We start from the raw sequence: 21,855 nt of genomic DNA, 5'->3' as shown, positions 1-21,855 counted from the left end.
AAGCGCGAGGGACAAGCCCAGGACAACCACGTAAAGCCTGGTTCAAACAGTTGCGTTTGACCGCGTTGCGGCTGCGAGAAACCAGGACATCCCTGCTGCTTATATCGCGTGCCAAGATGATTCTTTGAATTGGAATCCACGCTTCATACGAAGCACAGATGTGCCGGTGACTCGTTTTCGGTTCTAAATGCAACGCAGGCAAACACACTCAAACGCAAGTGTCGGAACCGACCTTTACGGTACAGGCTCACAGTAAAGCTGTGAGCCCGAACCGTCTCGCACGTCTAGCCTTCGCTTTAGTACATCTCAGGATGAGACGGAATGTATCATAATAGAACCGATGTGGTCTCACCATTCTGAGCAGAAGTGCGTGAGTAACCGATGATATTTTCGTGGTCGCTTGCACGTAAACAACCAAGGAGCTTGTACACAACGCCGGCATTCATCTGGCTTGAAAACAACTTGAGCGTTGGCTTGGCTTGGATGTCAGCTGCCCATTGTGCTTACTTGAACTTCACGAAATCCTCTAAATTGAGCAGGCTGCTTCTTGACTTCTGCTGTCGGCGCTTATGTCTGCAATTCGGCGGTTTCCGAGTTCGACGATTCGGAAATCATGGGTGTACCACCGCAACACCCTCTTAACACGATTTCGGTAGCCGTAGGGTGTAAAAAGGATGTACGAAGGGTGTAGGCCTTTCCGTACACCCTTGAATATTCAAAAATCAAGTAAAAATGGTGTAGGAAGGGTGTGAGCTCGGAAAAACACCCTTTTAACACGAACATGGGTGTTGAAATTTTTAGTGTGTAGATGTCTTGTAAATCACGAACAAGTGACACTGGCGGACGCCGTTGAAGGTAGGACGGGGGGAGGAAGCAGACGGATTGCTGGAGCGGAGAGGAAGGAACATCCCTTCTATCCACCATTCCGCCTGCTTCCCCCTCCCCAGCGTACTTTTCTCTCGCCCTGAACCTCTAGTTGTTTCTTTTTCTTTTTTATAACCTTTTTTTTTCTTCTTTTTTTACAACACCCGTAGCCGTACCACGTCGCCGGTGACGCCATAAGGGTACGGGATGACACGGCTGTGAACGGGACTTTAGAGGAAAGTCAATTCCCATCCAAGGGCAGAAGGGAACAACAAACCTGTCGAGTCCGTCCTTCCCCTAGCTTAGCGAAATCGGGTTGGAGGACGTAAGGGATTATAAGGAGCGGCCGGGTCCTGGCGCACCTGCCTCCATTGTGAGCGTACGCCGGGAAAGCGTCAGCGAAAACATTTTAGAGCCTCGGGTGAGATCACCTTGACGTTAGTTTTCATAATTACTTCGTCTTCTTTAGACCGCGCAATGTATTCTCCATCGTGATTTTATGGGAGAGCAGAGCAATTAATAAAACACTGACCAGACTTGTTCTGACGTCCTGTATATTGCAGCACGTCTTGTGTATAAAAAAAAATTTGCTTTGAGAAACGTATATTTATGCAATTACCGATTTAGATCCCGGCCACTGCCCCATTGGATTCGGATTATCATCGTACAGGAGTGCGATAAAGGGACAATAAAACTGTTCTCCTACTATCGTCAGATACCTCCAGTTTATAACCTATCAAACAGTTATTAGCACTTCTGGCCACGCACGAGTAGTCGCAGAAAATGTTTAATAAAAACAACTTGCTCTTGCACTTTGAACAGAAAAAGCGGCCACAAGTTTGAGACAATGAGCTGTGTTGTCTATTTTTTTCAATTCTCTCCGTCCCAGGGTTTGCAAATACAGCATGTTCTTTTCTAACCAGCTCGCCCGCCCTATGTATTTCTTGTAGATGATGTGCCGCGAATGATCATTACAGCAATGCGCAGCGGTTGTGAATGAAAGGTGCACGCGCCGTACTTCGCACTCCGTACGCACTCCCCACTTCGTACATTTCGCTGTTCCGGCCGTCACTGCAGTGATTGAGCTCGAGCCAAAATTTGAATGTCCCGCAAGGCATCGACTGCGGCTAAGCCTAAGTGCAGTGCCAACGCAGTGCTCGAGTCCAACACATGCACCCCATTCAAATATCCGTCACGACAGTTCAGAAGGTATACCCGTGGTATATCAACATCCCGGTTTCCCGAAACTGCGTCAGCAAGCTTTGCGTAGGAGCGACTGCAAGAGGAGTTCGCTTGTACTTTTAAAACTATACAAAAAAAAAAAACAAAAAAAAAAAACGCACAGTTCAGAGGCATTGCATGTGAGCATAAAGTTCACATACTTCTGTCAGCATTCTTTTTTGAAGTGCTTAATCTTTAAATTCAGTATCGTTTCATGGCAAAATTTATTATTATTGCATGATGAACGTTAAGATCCCACGTCAGCTTCCGCACTGCGGTGGCGAAACTATCCGTCTACTGTAGGAACAGTTTCAATCCAGAACAACTTTCGACTGCCTAGACCTCCTCACAGAAAATATGTACATACCTTTGAGTTTGTGACATGTCAAATAGAGTGCATTGCAGCAAACACCCGAAAACATAAACGGAATTTGTTAAACTTAATCACAGTGCTGTTTTTGTTTTGTTTTTGGAGCATGTGTTTCGAACTTTCGATGAATGCGTGGGATTCCTAGATTGCTGTAAAACAAGCATCTGAATAGCCGGTCATCGCACTAAAGCGAAATGTGGACGGGCGTTCTGTTAACGTTATAATATTGATCGGGACGCAGAAAAGACGATGGGCGGACATGAACGCCAGAGAAGCGGGGAAAAGTGAACTTGCGGGGCTCGGGACCTTTGTTTCTCTTCTGGGGAATGTCCGCCTGCAGGCCACCTTCTATCGTTCAGGAGCGCCCTCCCTGTGCTGCCATGCCGCGCCCCTTCCCGATAACTTGCGTCATGAAACCCTAAACCTAGTACAACACATTGTAAGCCTATTTTCTAACTTTGACACATCGAAAACTTAGAGAGACAATCCCTAACAGAACCCGGAATCGTGAAGCAAAAAATAAAAACACAACCCTGCAAAAAAAAAGTCATGTTTTGTATTTTGTACACTTTATTCCATAAAAAAGGGCCCCAACCACAACTTCAGAGTTGCTCGTGAACGCGTTTAGCTATTTCAAAGGTCGTTGTATTGGTATTGGCATTCCTTTTATGCTCATTTAATCTGTCGTTAATGCGTCTTTATGTTTGACCTACATACGTAGACCCACAAGCTAGAGATATTTCATACACGACACTGTTCCAACAATCTGATTTTTCAAGATGAGCCTTTTGCACTCATTCGTACCCGCGTGGAATGGCGTCATCCTGTTAGACTTGAAAGTGGAAATAGACACAGGTATCTACACCAGAGTCATTCGCATAAAAGCAGCAGCACAGGTTTAACCTGTGTGTCTGGGTTCTGTAAATAGTCTTTTTAAGGTCGAGCCCCCTTTCATCGTCCCTTTTGTGTCTGAACGTGCATGTGTTCGCATTCTTTCACCACAGCATCATAGAGAATGGTTTTGTGCGCCTCATGCAGATGGCGTCGCGAAAACTCACCCAGATGTACCCAAACATCCGTCACACCAGCCGCCGCACGTGGTTTAAAGACCCGAGATATTACCGTTTTTTGCTTTGCATGTAACGAAAGGGAATCGCGATATTTAAAAAAAAAATCGATGTGATTTCTATTTTTTTTTTAAGATAAACGATACAAAAATTACAAGCTGCAAATTCCTTGAACATTAAAATCATTCCATCGCCCCTTTAAATATTCTTGTTTTCGATCCACCTCCCAGCCCGTCTCACGTTGTAATGTTACCTCTATTCGGTCGGATCCCTCGTATAACAGGGACATAATAAACGAAAACGACCTAAAATCTGCTCGCAGCTTACGCCAGGGCCGTAAGCTTGTCGAAACTATAACACACAAAATGTAATTTACGGAATGGCGTCTCGGCCCACCAGGCAGTACGCCAGCGCCGTACATGAAGCAGTCAAGAAACTTCTTAAACTGACAAAATGAAAAAAAAAAAGATGGCTCCCAGAAGTTTTTACCCTAAAATATCCTAACGCGAACAGAGAGGGTCATCATACCAAGTGAAAAATTCCGACGATGTCCTGACTCCTCAGCACTAATAACTTCGGTTGAGCGAGGTAGGGCGCTGTGTAACAAAAACTTTGTGAAAAGTTGTGCCCTGAATGAGTATGGTCGCGGGCTTTTTATTTTGCAATTTATTTGTACGATTTATAAAACGCGGTATGAATTCAATATTGGGTAAGCTTCGAGAGTTCGCAAAAACGTCGTGCCCGCGGAACTTCAAATCTAGAATAAATGCTGTCTCCACGCTTTTTCCACGATTTTATCGTTTTGCTATATATTTTTAAGTTAAAAGTTTTTCGGTCGCCAGTGCGTGCAGCTGACTAAATTGGTTGTCTCCGGAATGCACCTTTCAGTGTCTCCCACAGCTAAACAAATTAATGGCGAGATATTTTTATTATCGTTTTAGCTACCCAGATTGTCTCACATTGGTTTGTGTCCTCTATCTTACCGGATCAGACCTGCGTCAAAGACATTTGTATCAGAAGTGTAAACAAGACCAATCTAAACCTCCTTTGAAGGTTACATGCTCAACCGTAAGCTTGTAAAAACTTGATCTTGCAAAATGTAAGCCACGGCATGGTGTGTCGGTCTGTCGATCTAGAGTTCCTGTATAGGCTACCTACGGGAGCCAGAGTTGCGCCTTTGATTCCACGTGCCGCGTGCCGCCCTCGCCGCTATTCGCCGAGATCCGATCACGTGAGGAGCCGTATCAAGTGTCGTGCAGCAAAGTAGACGTTACAAGCGCCCCGGCGTACGTTCCCCGGCCTTTGAGCGCGCCGCGCGCCTCGAACGCGCGGCGCTGCTATTCGCTGAATTCAATCACGTGAGGAGCTGTATCCACATGCCATGCATGAACGCGCAACTCTGCTGCCCGCCAGCGCCCTCTATGAAACAGTCAGGTAACTTTTTGAACTTGGAAGTAAATAGGAAAACGTAAAAAAACAAAAAAAGAAGGAAAAGGGAACGTCAGCAATTTCAAAGAATCTGTGAAGCAAAAAAGAAAAAAGAAGTAAAGTAAACGCATAAACTCCAGGATCGGATTTAACTTTCTCGTGGCTAGTCATCCACGTTCCCCCTTCGGAAAGGAAGTCTGGCCCGAGGGAAGGCTTCCCCTTCCCATAATCCTTTCGAATCCCCAGGGGACTCTTGTAGCAGCCCGTTCTCTTTCCCCTTGCTCGCTCCTTCTCTTTGAGAGAGGATATTCCTTCCGAAGGGGTGCTAGCGCACGCTGTGTGTTGTCACGCCGTCTAACTCCCTCGAACTCCCCTCCTTTCTTTCCTAGAAACTTGTGCTCCGTTTTGACAGCAATGTTGTTTCTATTTAACAGAAGTGTAGGATCTAAACAGAGGCCACGCCTTAAAGAAAAAGGAACACAAACAGTTTTATCCGGAGAGAACCTAAAACCATTCTCATCAGCCCATGTAGTCATTTTATTTATGGCCAGTTGTAGCTGCCGCTCACAGCTAGACATATTACATGACGCTACAGATATCTGAATGTCATCGACATACAGCGAGTAAGATACTGAAGGAGGAATGACTTTGCTAAGAGAGTTAATTTTTATTGCAAAGAGTGTGGAACTAAGGACTTCACCCTGAGGAACACCATTCTCTTGAACAAACCAGTCTGATAATGTTGTTCCCAACCGAACTCTAAAAGTGCGTTTACACAGAAAGCTCTTTATACACTGAAGCCTTCTACCGCGTAATCCGTACATAAAAAGTTCGTGCAAGATGCCATACTTCCAAGTGGTGTCATAGGCCTTGTCTAAATCAAAGAAAACAGATACACAATGCTGCCTGTTGACGAATGCCTCGCGCACAAAGGTCTCGAGCCGCACTAAGTGGTCTGTTGTAAAGCGCTCCGGCGCTTCATGCCTGTTCTCGCATCCTGTATTTTTTCGGACAGTATGGTCGAGAGGTTTGCAAGTGCCGGAGCCACATCAATCTTCTTCGCCATTCCCCAGTGGCTGAGTGTTCCTGAAAAGTAGTATGACCATCATATATGTACTGTGAAATGCAAGGAAGCATGTTTAAAGTATTCTCACTGATGACGAGGGACACTTTGTTTGGGCTGAGCTCCTTCCGTGGCTTCGCATCAGGATTATTCCTGTCTATGGGGGCCACTTTACCTCCATAGGTCCTCTGTGCAAGCAATTCTGAGCCCCACAGGGCCTGTGCAATCTCCTTGACTGCTAGTGCAGGCTTGTTTTTCTTAGAGTCAAATATATTATCGGCCTGTACTTCGCTGATGGTGACGCCATCCTTCAAGTGAAACTGCAAAAGGAGCGAAATTCAGGCATTACTTTGAGAAAGCATGACTAAATAAAACATTTGCTTACCCTGCCATTGCCACATGAACTGAAATTTGGTGCTCCAGGACTGCACTCTGCAAGTAAAAAAAAAAAAAAACTTTTTAGCTTTCGCTCATTTCTATCAATATGAAATAAGGGCAATTAATTCGGGAACATGCACATTCATTTCTTTATAAGGGTGTGTAAAATAGTGATTTTTGAAACCAAATAGTGTATGATTAGAATAATTTTAGAATAGATTTCAAACATTGGATACACTGCTTATACATAATAGAGCTTGTTACAGTTTCCTAGAAAACCATTGTGACAGCAGAAGGCTAGATGAAAATGACTAAATTATAAGGTGGGAATAAATAGGGACAAAAACTAGCACAATGAGCAAGTTTGGCAGGAGTTTGGCGTAACTGTGGAAACATTCTAGAAATCGTGAAAAAAGACACTGGAATGATGAGTATAAAGTCTGTGAGTAAGAAAGAAAAAAAAGAACAGCAACAACGAACAGCTCATATGGCATCACAGACCACAAAAAACTTTGTAGAGAAAAAAATCCTCTTGCACAGTTGCTTTCCTCGTAATCACATCCATTTTCGCAAACCAGATTGAGACAGAAGCAGCTGGAGATTATGATTCAGAGCGTTCGAGATAAGTGTTGAGAAAAAGTGTGCAGTTAGCCGTAGGCGTAGGAGTAGATAGATACAACAGCACCGTACACATAGAGACAAACTGGTACAGCTGGTTCAATTATGCCTCGGTAGTAGGGAACCTAAACCTTTTATCCAGTATATAGGGAACCTAATCGAAAGAGCTTAGTGACATCTAACGGCATGTATGGCAGGCCTTCAGTAAGGGCATGTGAAAGTAAAGCTGTGGCAAGTAACAGTTCCAACACTGACTCTGACTCTTTGAGAAATACTAGAAACTGGAGAAACAACTATTCATTTCATACACTAAATCAAATAGGGCAGTATTGTAGCCATTATTAGAAGTTATGAATATTTGCACACCCCTAGTTTATTTGTGATTAGCATTAAAGACCAAGCTATTAAAAGTGTAGAGAAGCAAGCTGCAATTATCAGTGAGTATGTCAAAGCCACAAAGCTGGCAACAAGGCCAATAGTTACCATAAGCAACCCTAGGCAGTTCCGGGCGCTGGTTCTGCACAAGGCGCTCTCCGTTGCTGCCTGAAGGCGTCCTGAAGCTTGCAGCCACTGCGATGCGGTCAACCACTGGTGGGAGCCTCTTTGCAGCATCTGGAATACGTGATACTGTCATTAAGTTACATTTTGATATTCACCCTCAAATTCTTTCAGAAGAAATACGAGCTAACTTTCTACTGAAACTATCAAAATAATTTTACCAGGCGATGGCGGTAGTGCCCATGTTGCATTGGAGCCTGCTGGGGAGGCACGCTCGTCACTACATGCTATTGCAACGTCTGAAATGCAATGAAATGGTATTTTGATGCATATTCCATCAATCAATCAATCAATCAATGTTTAATTTTTTCTTGTGCTAACCAACAGCTCAAAGGCCTACTGGGTTAAGCACACACAATTGAAATACACACAAAATACAGAGTAAACAAAATAAAGAGTTGTGAAAAAAACCCAAAAAAACATGCAAGCACACAAACGTGTACACATGGTAAGCTCCAGAACAAAAGGGGTCATTATAAAAACACTCGCAAACATTGACGCTGTCATTGTGCAGCCTCCTGACTGTCTTAGCAGTTGCTGTGCTGAGTTTGTTTACGGAAACTGTATAGCCACACTGATTCAATGTTCACCCAAACCAGCATTTATTGAGAAGATGGGTTCCCACATAGTGGGGTCAAGTGAGTGTTCGTATTGAAGGCTACAACCCGCTGCACTGACCAGAGCCAGGGAAGCCACAACGTGTCCAGCTGAAAACATCTTCACACGACCTCTGTAGCTGCACATTTTCTGCAAACAAAGCCGGCGCGGCGACCACTCAGGCGGTGGGCCCCTTGACCTCACAAGTTTTATAAGCCCTTTGTTCTGGATTCCTACAAGTCATACCATTATTCACTAGCCAATTACCATACAATGGCTTTTCACCACAGGCAAGCAAACCGAACTTCAGATTTTTAAGTTTATAAATCACATGGCAACCAGATGTTTCAATAAGGTTCCAGTTGGGAATGGTGTCCCGGCTACCTGAATGGGGCAGCCATGATGGTAAGCTCGGAGACTGAAAACTTCCTGCCATCAAGGCACTTCGAATACAGCTAGCCTGTTGCCCAGCACAGATGCCTCCTTGTTGTTGTCATTAAGAGAACATTTATGTTTCTATTCACTTCAGCTTTAAATCTGCTTCCGCCAAGTGTTTTCCTTGCTTTGTTGCAGAAATGAAACACTACCATGTACATGGACAGGTTATTCGCAATACATCGGTTGATTTAGGGCTACACTTTGTAGCTGCTAATGGAAGTTCTCAAACTTCATTTAACCTCAATCCTCCTTTAGCAGCATCCCTGTGAGTTATTGGAGTAGCTGAGGTGACTCCAATAAAACACCTAGCTGCATTTTTGCATATATCATCACCAAATAAGTCAATGAACCAACTTACCGAGGATGGGTTGATCATTTCCGAGTGCTTGGGACTTGTTCTGTTGCTGTTCTTTGTTCAGAAGTCGAGCCTTGCTTAGTGGCTGGTCTCTCACTTCCTCCAGTAGTCTGTGCACTAAAACATAGTAAAAAGCTTTATTTTCGCCCAATCACCCTAGAATATAGCCGCATTGTCAAAGAGCCCAATATGATGCATGCTCCTATATGTTTTCAATGCCATGCAACTTTGAATTAACATCATCATATATATGCTCGTGCAACGACGCGTCAACGAGAACAAGTCTTGCATGAGGTGCTTCCAGCGACGCATGCATGTTGGCGGACAGGCCGATGGTTGTGGATGCAGATGATTGACACAGGTCAATCATCAGCATCTCACTTTCTGTATGGATAGATTAGTATTATAAAGCCTGTATGAATAGGTATGAATATGAAGCCTGGTAGTAATACGACTTAAAAAGATATGGCACACTACACCAGCCCTTGCCTAATACGGCAAAACTGCCGAGCTCGAACGTTGCTCTACTCAAGAGTGATCATCTGCCAAGCTGACAGGCCTAAAAAAGAATATCTGTTCCAAAGCAACTTGATAATAACTGATCCTACCAATTGCACTATGCAAACAGTACTTTTTTGTTTGATGTTTTATTCCTTACTTCACTAATTCATGTGTTTCCTATAGGACAAAAACAATGCTTGTTCTTAACACATATGTGATCAATACCTGCATGGCACTTATATTCCTGGTATAAATAAGGGCCTCATGTATCAAAGCAGGACACTGCCTTCCCTTTCCACCACTTTCTTTCATGCAATCTCCCCTTAGTATCCCTATGGCAAAGGCTAGGATTTTCTAGCTACCATATATTGATCACTAGAAACCGTTAGCAAGCGTCAACACACAAAAATAAAATTCTGTTAACCCTACTTGAGAGGAGCTTCCCATCAACGCATGCTTGTTGAGATTTGATAATTTCATGAAGCCTCGCATTCTCCAGGCACTTTTCTTTGTAGCGCTGCCGCCGGTGCCCGGCATCTTTCTTGGCCAGCGCCAGTTCTGACGATGCCACAAGGCAGTCGTCTGTACCACTCTCGTCGGTGTCACTGTTTCGTTTATATCTCTTGGGAGCCTGCAAAGATGTTAAATCTCAGTTAATATAGAGCACATTATAAGTTGGATGTGCATAAAATCTGAATAGATATGCACATACGGTAATGCCAGTACACTCCTTGTTTTTTTGCTTGACATTCTCAAGCTGGGCTTTAAGGATTCCAGCATATGCTTTGCTTTTCGCAGCTTGCTGCTGCTCCTTCTGTTTCTTTTGTTCCTGAAAGTAGATTAATCGCTTATATACAATCAGAGCATTGATCTATTTACTGATCCAGGCCTCTCGATCCCAGTTCGAAACATACCGCCTTCCCCTTGCGCGGCACGGTTGATTGGGATTTCACTTGCTCTGGCTCACTTCCTTCTTCATTCTCGTACTCAGAAGCATGAATTCTTGCTTTTCGTATCCTTTTGGAAAGCTGTTTTTCTCGCAGCGCGTCTTGAGTCTCTGAGAAAAGTTTGACGCGATAGTTAAGCGTCTATTTTACATGGTCAGGTTTGAAACAAAAAATGGATTTTCAGAAGTAAACAGTCTCACCTGCCATCATTAAGATTTGTGCAGGATAATGTCCGCTGGTCTCTTCACTGTCAGGATCGTCCCGAAGTGCAGAATACACCAGCTGGGAATCGAAGTCTTCCGCATCTGCTGGGTTAAACTCTCTAATTCTAGTGCCAGGAATTGTGTAGATCTTCCTATCATGGTCATTCAGAAATCTAACTAGAGCGTACATTTAAGAAAACTTTCGATATATTCATACACGTGCGTCAAGAGCAAGAAAGCAAAAAAAGCCGAACTTTTCGAAGTAAACAAAGAAGGCCCGATTCCGGCTCTCATGTGGCCTGGCCGCCTGGCTAGCCTGGTTCCTGGCTGCATCACTGGATTCGTAGCCAACTTGAAATACTGATTAGGTTGATATTCTAGCATAATATAAATATATTTTAACATCTCACACAAAGCAATTCAATCGGAAAGAATGAAATAATTAGATACGCTCTAAAACTAAATTATGTGAGTCCAAAGTGTTGGTCGGTGTCATCATCATCATCACTCTATTTGTTGACCAGTTTTTAGGTTTTGTCCAATCCAATCTGGCCTTGTTGTCACGGTTTTGCGATCTATCGGATCGTGCGTTGGTTTGTGGTGTTGTCGCCCTCGCAGCGTTTAGACTTGCCTTGCCAATTAATTTTTATCTGCGCAAGTACAAGCTGACAGAAATGCTCTCGAAGCACAAGACTCGGAAGCGGTATCTAGAGCCGGATGCTGCCCCATACGAGCAGATGCCGAGGTCTACAGCACATAGGCTTAGGATTGGAAAATCGCCAACTGGCTCCTCCACACCACCTCTTCCTTCTTCTGAAACTCTACCTTCGACCGGAATGTCAGACTGTACCAGCGATGCAGAGGAAGACAGCTGCACCGAAGAAAGTGACACAGCCGAGCGCGAAAGTGCTCGGGGCTCGTACCACAGTCCACGCGTGGATCGACCGTTCGTCGAATTTGCGACGCCACTGGGCAACGGAACTTCGTTTTCTGTTGGGGACGCTCTAGTTCTGATAATGGACTATGCCATTGAAGAGGGACTGGCATGGAGCAGCATTGAAAAGCTTTTAAAGCTGCAAAACCGTCTGCTGGGAACGAGCTGCCTTCCCGAGAGTAAGTACAGTCGGGGACAAAAGTCCCCAGGACGTGCGAGCTGCGGCTGAAACGCATTGCTCTGCCATCTGCCGGCGGGTCGCCAGGCTTCGAGGTCACACAAAAGCGCATGCGCGTCCTACTCTGCCTGCAAGCATGTGTGTTTTCCCGCTCTTCTGTGGCACAGCACCTAACTCGGAATCGGGCACGTGGTGCCGCCTCGGAGATAGCGCTGGCGGCTGACCGAGCGTCTGCTACATATTCTGAAATTCGAGATACCGCCTGGGGCATTGCGTCGCATTTCGCCGTGTCAGCGCACCTTGCTTTATAACCAGTTCAGCTTATCGCTCAGTTGAGTTGCCGTGACTTCTTCCTTTATAGGTGCCATGTCAGTAAGCGCTATCTCCGACGCGGTACAACGCGCCCGATTCCGAATTAGGCGCCGCGCCGCAGAAGAGCGGGAAAGCGCACATGTTGGCAGGCAGAGTTGGACGCGCATGCGCTTTTCTGTGATCTCGAAACCAGGCGACTCGCCGACAGATGGCAGAGCAATGCATTTCAGTCGCAGCTCGCGTGTCCTGGAGACTTTTGTCCCCGGCTGTACCTGTTCCGGAAATTTGCGAGCGCCTCCCCCGACGACATCACTTTCCACTTTTACTGTCCCACACTCTCAGAAAAAAAGGTGTATTATTACACCCCTTGTCACATATAATACACCCCAAAACTTCAATTAGACGTACAGCGCCCCATAATCGAACAGGCGGCCCCAAAGTTTACGAGGGGCTTGATAGCCGTGTGGTGCAACTTATTAAGATAGCTGATGTACGTATTATTGACTACAAAAATGATTATCGGAGTTTTCTTGGCCGTACTGCAAAGGCTCTGTAGTGTCTTTCTTTGGCCTTTGATACGTATTTTAGCAATTTAATAAGTTATATCGCACCGTTATCAAGCTCCTGGTAAAATTTGGTGCCGTCTGTTCGAAAATAGGGCGCTCTACGTCGAAATGAAGTTTTGGGGTGTATTATATGGGACAAAAGGGTGTAAGGTGATACCCTTTTTTTTAGAGTGCACCTGCGAAACACTCCTAGAGAAGACAACGGGTGCCTTGAAAAACAGACAGGACATATCGCCCACATGCTCGGTGTGTGGAAAACAGTACGTGGGGCGGGATCTGATGTCAAAAGGCTGCTATTTCGTCGGTCTACCCTTGGAGGCTCAGCTGTCATCGGTTCTGGCAGATGAAGATGTACGACACAAGCTAGTGGAATCCCTGGCGAATGTAAACGCACCGAGGGCCCCAGAGAAGTCAGACGTAACTGATGGGGACTTCTATCATCAACAGCGTGCCAAGCTCGGTTGTGAACCTCACGATTTGACAGTTTCCATGAACGCTGACGGCAGCCCGATCTTCAAGTCTGCCAACTACGCCATCTGGCCTGTGCAGCTGACGTTGAACGAACTGCCGCCGTGCTTGCGCTGGCGCTCCGTCATTCTACCATTGTTATGGTACGGTGCAAAGCACCCCAACATGACTTTACTTCTGCAAGCCTTCGCGACGCAAATGAAAGGACTAGCCGAAGATGGGATTACCTGGAATGCAGACGGAACAACAGTAAACTCCAAGGTAACTTTCCTGCATGCCATTTTTGAAGTTCTTGTGGAAGTGCATGCAAGTATTGAAGGCTCTTATGTTGCATGTGGGCATTGCTTGGGAGGCAGTGGTATCAGAACAATAAGGCAGAGGGTCAAGGAGGGAACCGCCGCCCCGGACATTTATAAGATTTCTAGTAAACAAATGAGAGGAGGCATACGTTTTGCTTCCTTCCCGCCTATTCCCCCGTCTCCCAAACACTTCTAACGCTGCGGGAATATTTGCTTATCAGTATAGCTTTGAGCCATGTCCTATGGTGTCTCTACAAAGGTTTTTCTCGCATACTATGACTGATTCCAGTTTGAAAAGTTTGAGATCAATGCACCAACGGATGTAGTCCAAATTTGAGCAAAAATTAGATTAGTTTCGGTTTTTAAATATGGCTCTTCTAGAAAAAAAAAATTAATGTATACAAGTGTAGCTCCCAAAAAATACATGGTATTTTTCGTTGGTCCAAATTCGTTCTTGCTTATGAAAACTTTATAGACTTTATACTACACATTTTCGCGATTCCTTGTTTGGCACCATCAGGTTTGTTGTGCATCTCTACGAAAAACATAACAGTGGTATCTCGGGGTGCAATCTTATGACTAGCCCCTGCATGTCATGGACAGTTTCTGCAGAACTCTATACGAGCTCATTGAATGGTATGAATAAGTTGAGCTGCTGGTTTTATAAACATATTTTGTTTCAGGTCTACTGCATCGGATGTGTTCCAGATGCTCCCGCGAGGGCTGCGATGCAAAATGTCATACAGTTTAATGGCTATTACGGGTGTTCCTGGTGCCTTCACCCTGGAGTTTGTGTAAATGGTAAGAAAACAAATTTGATCTTTTTTGGGGGGGGTTACTTATTTTTTCTTGTTTCCTCTCGCTTGTCCAGGTTGCGTGAAGTATCCAGTGAGTGCCGGTGTGATGCCCGACAGTACCGAGGGCGGAATGGTTGCGGACATGTCTGAAGCAGCAGCGACCAAAAGTACAGTCCGCGGCGTGAAAGGCCCTTCACCACTCCTGAATGTGCCAGGCTTCGACATAGTCCGGAGTTTTACTCCGGACTACATGCATTGTGAACTGCTTGGCGTGACACGCCAGTTAACTGAGCTTTGGTTCTCGGCTGTTGGGGAAGACTTTTATATTGGAGACCCTTCACGTCAGTCTATCGTGAGCGAACGATTATGTCAGCTGAAGCCACCTCAATGCACCAATCGACCGCCACGAGCCTTGAAGCTCCGCAGGTACTGGAAGGCGGCCGAGTGGCAATGCTGGCTTTTTTATTATTGTCTGCTTTGCGTGAAGGACGTACTGCCAGGACAGTACTACAAGCATTTTGAGCTCTCTGTGTCTGCTCTGTACCTGTTAACCAAGACAGTGGTACTAGAAGAAGATGTTGATGTCAGCACAGAGAAGATGACAGAATTCGTAGTGATGACAGAATGCCTGTACGGTAAGGCGCAGATGACCTCTAACCTCCATACTCTGCTGCACCTTCCGAAGGCTGTGCTGCTTCACGGGCCTTTGTGGGCACTCTCGTGCTTCCCGTTCGAAAGCAATATGGGTCATCTCTTGAAGCTTGTTTCTTCATCGAATGGTGTGCCCTTTCAGATTTTGTCGCGTACTCTTCGCCGCAATAGCTTCTTTGAGCTAAAATCTATAGCCCCAGACGAAGTGCATGCACACCTGTCATTGAAGAAACGTGAAAAGCCAACCGACTTTCACCTTTTCGGTAAGCCAAGACAGCCGCCTCAGTATCTCTCTGAACTCGTTGAGGAGCTGGCCTCAGCACAGGAACTTTCTGAGTATGATCGCGTGCGTGTTGCTGGACACACGCTCCACATAACCCAGTACAGGCTTCCGTCGAAGCGAGATTCGACGGCTCTTAGGCTGGGGAACGAGTACATAAGGGCAGAACACATACTCTCTGCAAGTGGTGACGATGGGAGCCAAAGCGTGTACATCGTGTCGTATGTCTACGACGTGTCCGATTTTGGAAATGTGAAGCACCTTAAGCTTGCCACAAAACAAACCACTAAGAAAGTACACAAGCTTCGTGGTAATGCAACTCCATGTATGTTTTTAGATGTAGATGGTGCTGTCATTTTTGCACAGCTGTGTAACAGGTACGAGTGGTCGTAGATTATCCAACACTGTTCCAAATGAGTTTGAGGTAGCATGCAGTTTTTGGTTTGAGTTTCCGGTTGTAACCTTAAAGTGGCACTGAAGTCATTTATGAAAAAGGTAGTTTTTGATCTTCTATTATTTAAAATTTGTTAGTTCCCACATATACCAAGTCCTATATTACAGACCTGCCTATTTATCTCGGGGCAATAGAAAAACATGTGGATTTTTTTTTTCACGGACTACATCGTGAGGACCGATGGAAGTTTAACAGCACGTGCAAATTCTGGATGATTTTATTATAACTCATTTCGAAGACAGTCTGATAGGTACATATTCAGATAAGACTCCTCTTTTTCACTGCGAGCGAGGCCATTGCTTGCAACTCGCCGGCAAGCGTCCTTCGTCGACCACTTCACTCGGAAGAAAATTCTTCCCAAAAAGGGCGTGTCGCAATTTTTGAACATGCTTTTAACGAGGAAATAAGCTATGCACGATTGTAATTTCGGGTTTCTTAGATGCTTAGAGCGTCTAGATTGAGTTGTCACCACAAAAGTTTGATCTGAGAATCGACTTCAGTGCCCCTTTAATTTTCCTCTTAGGCCAGCAGTTCCACAGCCACAGTCTTTATTGTTGGTGTTTAACGTTTTATTTTTTATGGTGCTTGGAAAGTAGCTACAGAGCTGTTGTTTTGGAGGCATTTTTTAAATATTGGTGGGTAAATTACAACCAAACTTTAAAAGTCAAATTTGGGGTTTTTACGTGCCAAACCAACGACGGGCATCTGGCACGCCCCAGCGGAGGACTGAGGATTAATTTCGACCACCTGGGGATCTTTTGACGTGCAACCAACCAAACTTTGTTGACATAACTAATTTACGTGAAATTTACCCACCGATATTAAAAACATACCTACAAAGCAACAGCTTTGTAGCTATTTCCTAAGCTCCTCCGAAAATAAAACCTTAAAAGCTAGCATTAAAGAATGTGGGCGTGTGACTGCCCACCTCATGTAACCGCAAAACTGCAGACACTGTCTTTTATTGTTATTTTATCCTGGATTTGTTGTTTTGCAGCCAATGTTTTGCATATTTCATTATTCAGACTATGCTAAAGGTGTTAGGTTTTGTTGTGCAAATTGTGTGTACAGATTTGTTTTTGACTTTCTTTAAACCCCTGAACATTTTTTTTTCTGTATTCATTTCTTTAGTCTTTGTAGGAGACAGCGTCATTTGTAACCAAATAAATCAATGACTATCATATTGAATGGACCTCTTGGCGAATATGTGCTGCCACCTAGACACGCGAATGGGTTCGAGGCTAAGTGGCGAGAAAACAACGCGCGCGCAAGGCCTCTCCCGTTCCACACCCAAAACGTCAGCTACATCCTGTTCACCCATTGAGGCGCCTGTGACCTAGATACTGCTCCCCCAAACTCGCCTTTGTCCCAATCGTGCGTAACTTCGCCCCGAAGTCGCCACAACGAAACCGTCTTCCCTCTGTTCGGCCAGAAGGAAGAGAGAGAGGTTACTGGATTCATTTACTCTCGAACCGATGTTTCTACAAAAGGTCCATTGTCCATCCTTCATAAATGTGCTTTGCACAAAGGCACTTTCATTAATGAATTAGATGGCCCTTGAAACTGTAACTGAAACAAGTAGAATGAGCAGTGTTTTGTTATTTTTGCACAGCCTTTGCTCATAGTCCTCTTTAGGGTGCAATAGGTAGCATTAGTTTTTTTTGGCACATAAATTTATTTTCTGCAGTTGTTGGATTCAATCCATATGTTTTTTTATAACAGTTTCTTGCATGCATGTATATTTTTATATCCTGACTTCAATGATAGTACATAGAAAAAGCTGAAGCTGACATCTCAATACAACATGGAAGTTTGCTCTTCAGGGTTTAAAGCTTGAACAGTGGCGTCTGAAGTATTCAGAAGGTGGAGGGCTGAGCTCTACCCCACCCCCTCCCCACATTGTTTACTATAGACCAACACGCGGCCCTGACGTCATGCACCTGCGGTGGCGTTGTCGACAGCACTGCGCATGCGCAGACGCTTCACTTCACGCGAATTCGATTTCTGCGCACGCGCAGTGCCCACCCCCGGTATGGGCAAACGCGCGCTTGTTTGTAAACAGCTTGCCGGTCTATAGTTGTTTACAATCTCTGGGAGACTAGACGCCATCCCCTGTTCCCACACCACTGACATTCTGTTTTTAAGGCAAACTTGCTCCACTGACAGGAAGCGTTAAGTTTAAAACTTGCATTCAGGATGCCCATAGATTGCACAATACAAACCTATAGATGTGTTCTTTTCTCTAAAAACATGCACAGTTTCTCCCTTAAAAATGCAAAAGTATGTCAAGAATAGCAGGAGAGTGGAGAGGAGGAAACCACCTCTTCTTACCATGGTTGGTGGTTTGTTCCTCTCCTCTCCAGCACTCACTATTGTTTTTTTCTTCTAAGCATTGATTTAAGTGGAAAGGTGGCAATTGGACAGTTGTAGGGAACCCTAGAAACACCTAATAGGGGTATTTGGAACATGGTATGCTTTGCCTGCTTCTTTTTTCGGTCCTCCAAAGAACAGTCATTCACAACACTCCCCAGTGCCATGATGGGGGAAGTGCATTATCACATGGTATATTTTTGCATTTCGCATGCATTTTTTCAAGGCTGGAGAAAAGCATGCAAGGTGACCCATGCTGCAAATAGGTTAAGGTATTGCTGTTGTTCTGTATCGGGTATTTCTTAATTTCCTTAAACACTTTCCAATTGACATCTTTACCCTTAAATAAATATTTAGAAAGTTAGACAATTACCTTTAAATAATTAAATAGACTCAAAAAGTTACTGGCCTTTAGGCAACGTGCATGCTAACAACATACAGTTGATTCCATTCGCCAGAGCACTTTGTCTTTTTCAATGCCTGGTTCATGATAATGGAAACACACTGTATATAGTTAAGAGGTACAAGGGGGGGGGGGGGCAAAGTCGGAATGGTCTTGAAGTGCAACTGGGACCAGTTCAGTCAAAGTGGTATTCTCAGATCAAAGTGGTTTTCTAAACCTGGCCACTTGGGACTCTAAGTGGGACCACTTAGATTCAAGTGGTGGGGAGCAAGTGGGCCATTTCAACCCAAGTGGGACCACTTGGAAGTAAAATGGGACCACTTAGAAATAAAGTGGGACCACTTGCTCACAAGTGGGACCACTTGTAAAACCACTTCAGATTTTCACCTGGGTCAGGACGACAGCCACACTGATTAATATCCAAGATATTATGTTGCTCAAGAAAATAAATAAGACGTCTGTTAATTAATTTTTCAAAGGTTTTCCCCAGACAACTTGACAATGTTATTGGTCTGTAACTTGCACGAAGGGAGGGGTCCTTGCCAGGTTTCAACAGCGGCATAACTTCAGCGCGCTTCCATTCAACAGGGAAGTAGGCATCACGCCACAGGCCATTGAAGTATGTCAGAAGAGCACTAAGTGACTCTCTAGATAAGTGTCGGATCATGTCGTAGTGAATTCTATCGGAACCAGGGGCAGAATTCTTGCGGGAGTTGAGAGCCACTTCGAGCTCAACCATTGTATATGGCTGATTGTAAGGTGCAGACGCTCCCCCTGTGAAGCAGAGCCTCGTCTTTTCCATGTTTGCCTTACGCTTCAGGAATGCTGGAGAGTAATGTGCGGAGCTTGAAACAGCAGCGAAGTGAGTGCCCAACACGTTAGCCTGCTCTAGCAATCAGGCTCCAGAAGACGGAAAAAGGGGGATTGTAAAACAGCGGTATTTCCCCTCGACCTTGTGAAGTCGGTCCCACACTTCCTTTGCTGGAACATAGCTGCTGATGGAGGACAAGTAACCTCGCCAAGATTTTCCTTTAGCCTGCTTCCGAGTCCAGCGGGCACAAGCTCTGCGTCTCTTGAATTCCATTAAGTTCACAGATGTCGGGTATCTACGAAAGACACCCCAAGCCTTATCTTGGTTATTCTTTGTGGTGGAACATTCCTCATTCCACCATGGCTTACATTTCTTGGGGATGTTCGAAGAAGTTTGAGGGATGGAGCAAAGAGCAACACCAATTATATGCTCTGTGATGTAGGCTGTGGCATCGTCATGAGTTAATGAAGAGAACAATGAGGGAACAAGCTTGGATTTTTGGCTAAAAAGAGCCCAGTCCGCTTTTTCTAGCTTCCAACGTGGAGTCCGTTTCATAAGACTGGGAATATATTTCACGCTCTCCAGAGCAACCGGAAAGTGGTCGCTTCCAAAAGGATTATTTAAAACGCTCCATGTGAAACAAGACACCAAGGATGGAGATGAAATGGAAAGATCAATGGATGTAAATGAGTTGTGAGCTGCGCTAAAAAAGGTAGGCTCTTTGCTGTTCAAAAGACAGAGACTTGATGACAGTAAAAACCGTTCAATGACCCCACCTCGCGAGTCCTGGCGTGTGCCACCCCACAAGGGATGGTGGGCATTACAATCTCCTAATAGTAAAAAGGGGTGAGGGAGCTGAGTAATTAAATGATGAAGATCATGAATATGCAGTGGAACATTTGGTGGAATATAGATGGAAACAATGGTGGTAAGGCGGTCCAAAAGGAGATGTACAGCTACAGCCTCAAAGGGTGTAGAAAGAGGAATCTGAGAACAAGCAAGTCCACTTTGGACGATTACCGCTACTCTACCAGATGAGTTTGATGTGAAACGATCTTTTCTAAAAACTTCGTGTCGACATAAAATAGACACATGATGATCATTAAGGTGTGTCTCTTGTAAAGAGAGAGCTATAGGACGGAGGTTGTCCATAAAAAAGTTAACATCGTCAATATTCCTTAAAAGGCCGCGGCAATTCCACTGCATAAAAGTAAATTTAGCCATTATTCTAAAACTAAGTTAAAAATTAGTAAATCAGTAAAAGTAGTAAGGTACAAGTAAAAGTAAAAACGTCAACTCTGCCGCGCAGGGCAATAAAGAATGTACAACATCACGTTGGTGGGATCACCGGTTTTTTGCTCTTGTGCTTACTCTTAGTAGTCTGCCACTCCATGTCGTCTTGGTCAGACGCAGGAGTGGAGACTTCACACTCATCCATGGCCTCAGTTTCCTGAGGCAAGGCTTTTTCTGCAGGTTTCTTCGGGTTCGGGGAACGGGGCGCCATGCGCCGCCCGCGACCAGACCCAGCCAAAGGGGCAGAGGAGGTGCTGGGCGAAGCGTCGCCCAAGTCCACCCGTTCCTGTCCCTTAGACGCTGTAGGTGCGGCACGAGAGCCATGCCGCTCCCTCGATGATGCTCTCTCCAGGGAGTGTGGGCGAGAGTGTCGACCCTTCTCCCTGGAAGGAGAAGGGTTTGGGAAACAACCTGAGAAGATACAGGCTGTTGCCCTGTTGGAGTGCGAGGGTTCGCACTCTGGCTGGGAGGGTCCGTAGACCGTCCAGCCGAGATTGCATGCCCCGGAAGCTGAATCTTCAGCTGGGACGTGGGTGACTGCCGTGGCTTCCCATAGTCCAGAAAGGACGTCTGGGTTGCCACTGCAACCTTCAGTGGTGCAGGTCCCCGCTGCACCACCTGCGCATAGCCACCCTTGCGCAAGAACGCAAAACGACGGCGCGCTTCCGGGTAAGAGAGGTTTTCTTTGACCTTCAAGTTAAGCACTTCTTTCTCTTCTTTCCATGTCTTGCATGAGAGAGAATACGCTGGGTGTGGATCACTACAGTTGACACAATGGGCTTCGTTGGAGCAGGAGTCAGCAGAATGGTCATTTTTCCCACACTTGGCACAAGTGGCCTTACCACGGCAGCTCTGAGAGCCGTGGCCAAACCTCTGGCATTTAAAACATCTTCGAGGATTAGGCACATAGGGCCTAACCCTGCAGTGGAGGTAGCCAGCCCTAACAGCCTCGGGAAGCGTGGTAGATTCAAAGGTTAACACTATGTGTTTAGTATTCCGCTCTTGACCGTCCCGACGCATGGAGATGCGCCTCGCAGCTACAACTCCTTGTTCAGAGAGCCCTTCAAGCATCTCAGTGTCAGAGGACTCAATCAGGTCATCTTCGGAGATAACGCCCTGAATAGTATTAAGTGTACGATCGGGTGAAACATTCCCTTTATGATCGGACACAGAATTCAAAGCAAGGAGTGCAGTACTCTGCTGTCTGGATTCAATTTCTACGAGAAGGTCACCTGAGGGCATCTTTTTGGTTTTGAAGTTCTTTCCGACCACACTTTCTAGCACTTTCGCAACTAGAAAGGGGGACATCTTGGAGAGTGGTATATCGTCTTCAGAGTGAATAACCAAAAATTTGGGGAATGTAGGGGGAGATGAGGTCGTGTCTTTCAGAGGGACTTCGGTGCGGACCCTTTTCAGGGCCCGATCAGGGAG

At 45.3% G+C, this 21,855-nt stretch overlaps 2 protein-coding genes across 2 annotated transcripts in view; one reads left to right on the top strand and one right to left on the bottom strand.

The window, feature by feature from the left end:
- The window catches only part of LOC120843233 (BEN domain-containing protein 5-like), a 48,705-nt gene extending 37,907 nt beyond the window's left edge, over nt 1–10,798 (bottom strand). The window contains exons 1-8 of the mRNA XM_040214519.1: nt 10,606–10,798; nt 10,373–10,515; nt 10,185–10,278; nt 9,888–10,106; nt 8,961–9,074; nt 6,399–6,445; nt 6,105–6,333; nt 5,918–6,036 (exon numbers count right to left, since the gene is read on the bottom strand). Of these exons, the coding sequence (XP_040070453.1) occupies nt 5,918–6,036; nt 6,105–6,333; nt 6,399–6,445; nt 8,961–9,074; nt 9,888–10,106; nt 10,185–10,278; nt 10,373–10,515; nt 10,606–10,798 (1,158 nt within the window). The remainder of the gene's footprint in view (nt 1–5,917; nt 6,037–6,104; nt 6,334–6,398; nt 6,446–8,960; nt 9,075–9,887; nt 10,107–10,184; nt 10,279–10,372; nt 10,516–10,605) is intronic.
- A 646-nt stretch (nt 10,799–11,444) lies between these two features.
- Nucleotides 11,445–15,486, top strand: LOC115319592. The gene is made up of 5 exons (XM_040214520.1): nt 11,445–11,730; nt 12,285–12,382; nt 12,770–13,327; nt 14,049–14,166; nt 14,237–15,486. Exons 1-5 carry the CDS (start codon nt 11,445–11,447, stop codon nt 15,484–15,486), a joined length of 2,310 nt encoding a protein of 769 aa, XP_040070454.1.
- Nucleotides 15,487–21,855: the final 6,369 nt, after the last annotated feature.

The sequence above is a fragment of the Ixodes scapularis genome, unplaced genomic scaffold (genome assembly GCF_016920785.2).
Source record: "Ixodes scapularis isolate PalLabHiFi unplaced genomic scaffold, ASM1692078v2 PGA_scaffold6__148_contigs__length_123643588, whole genome shotgun sequence".
Classification (NCBI taxonomy): domain Eukaryota; kingdom Metazoa; phylum Arthropoda; class Arachnida; order Ixodida; family Ixodidae; genus Ixodes; species Ixodes scapularis.
Note: the sequence above shows the minus strand (reverse complement) of the source record. Positions and strands in the feature narration are given on the sequence as shown.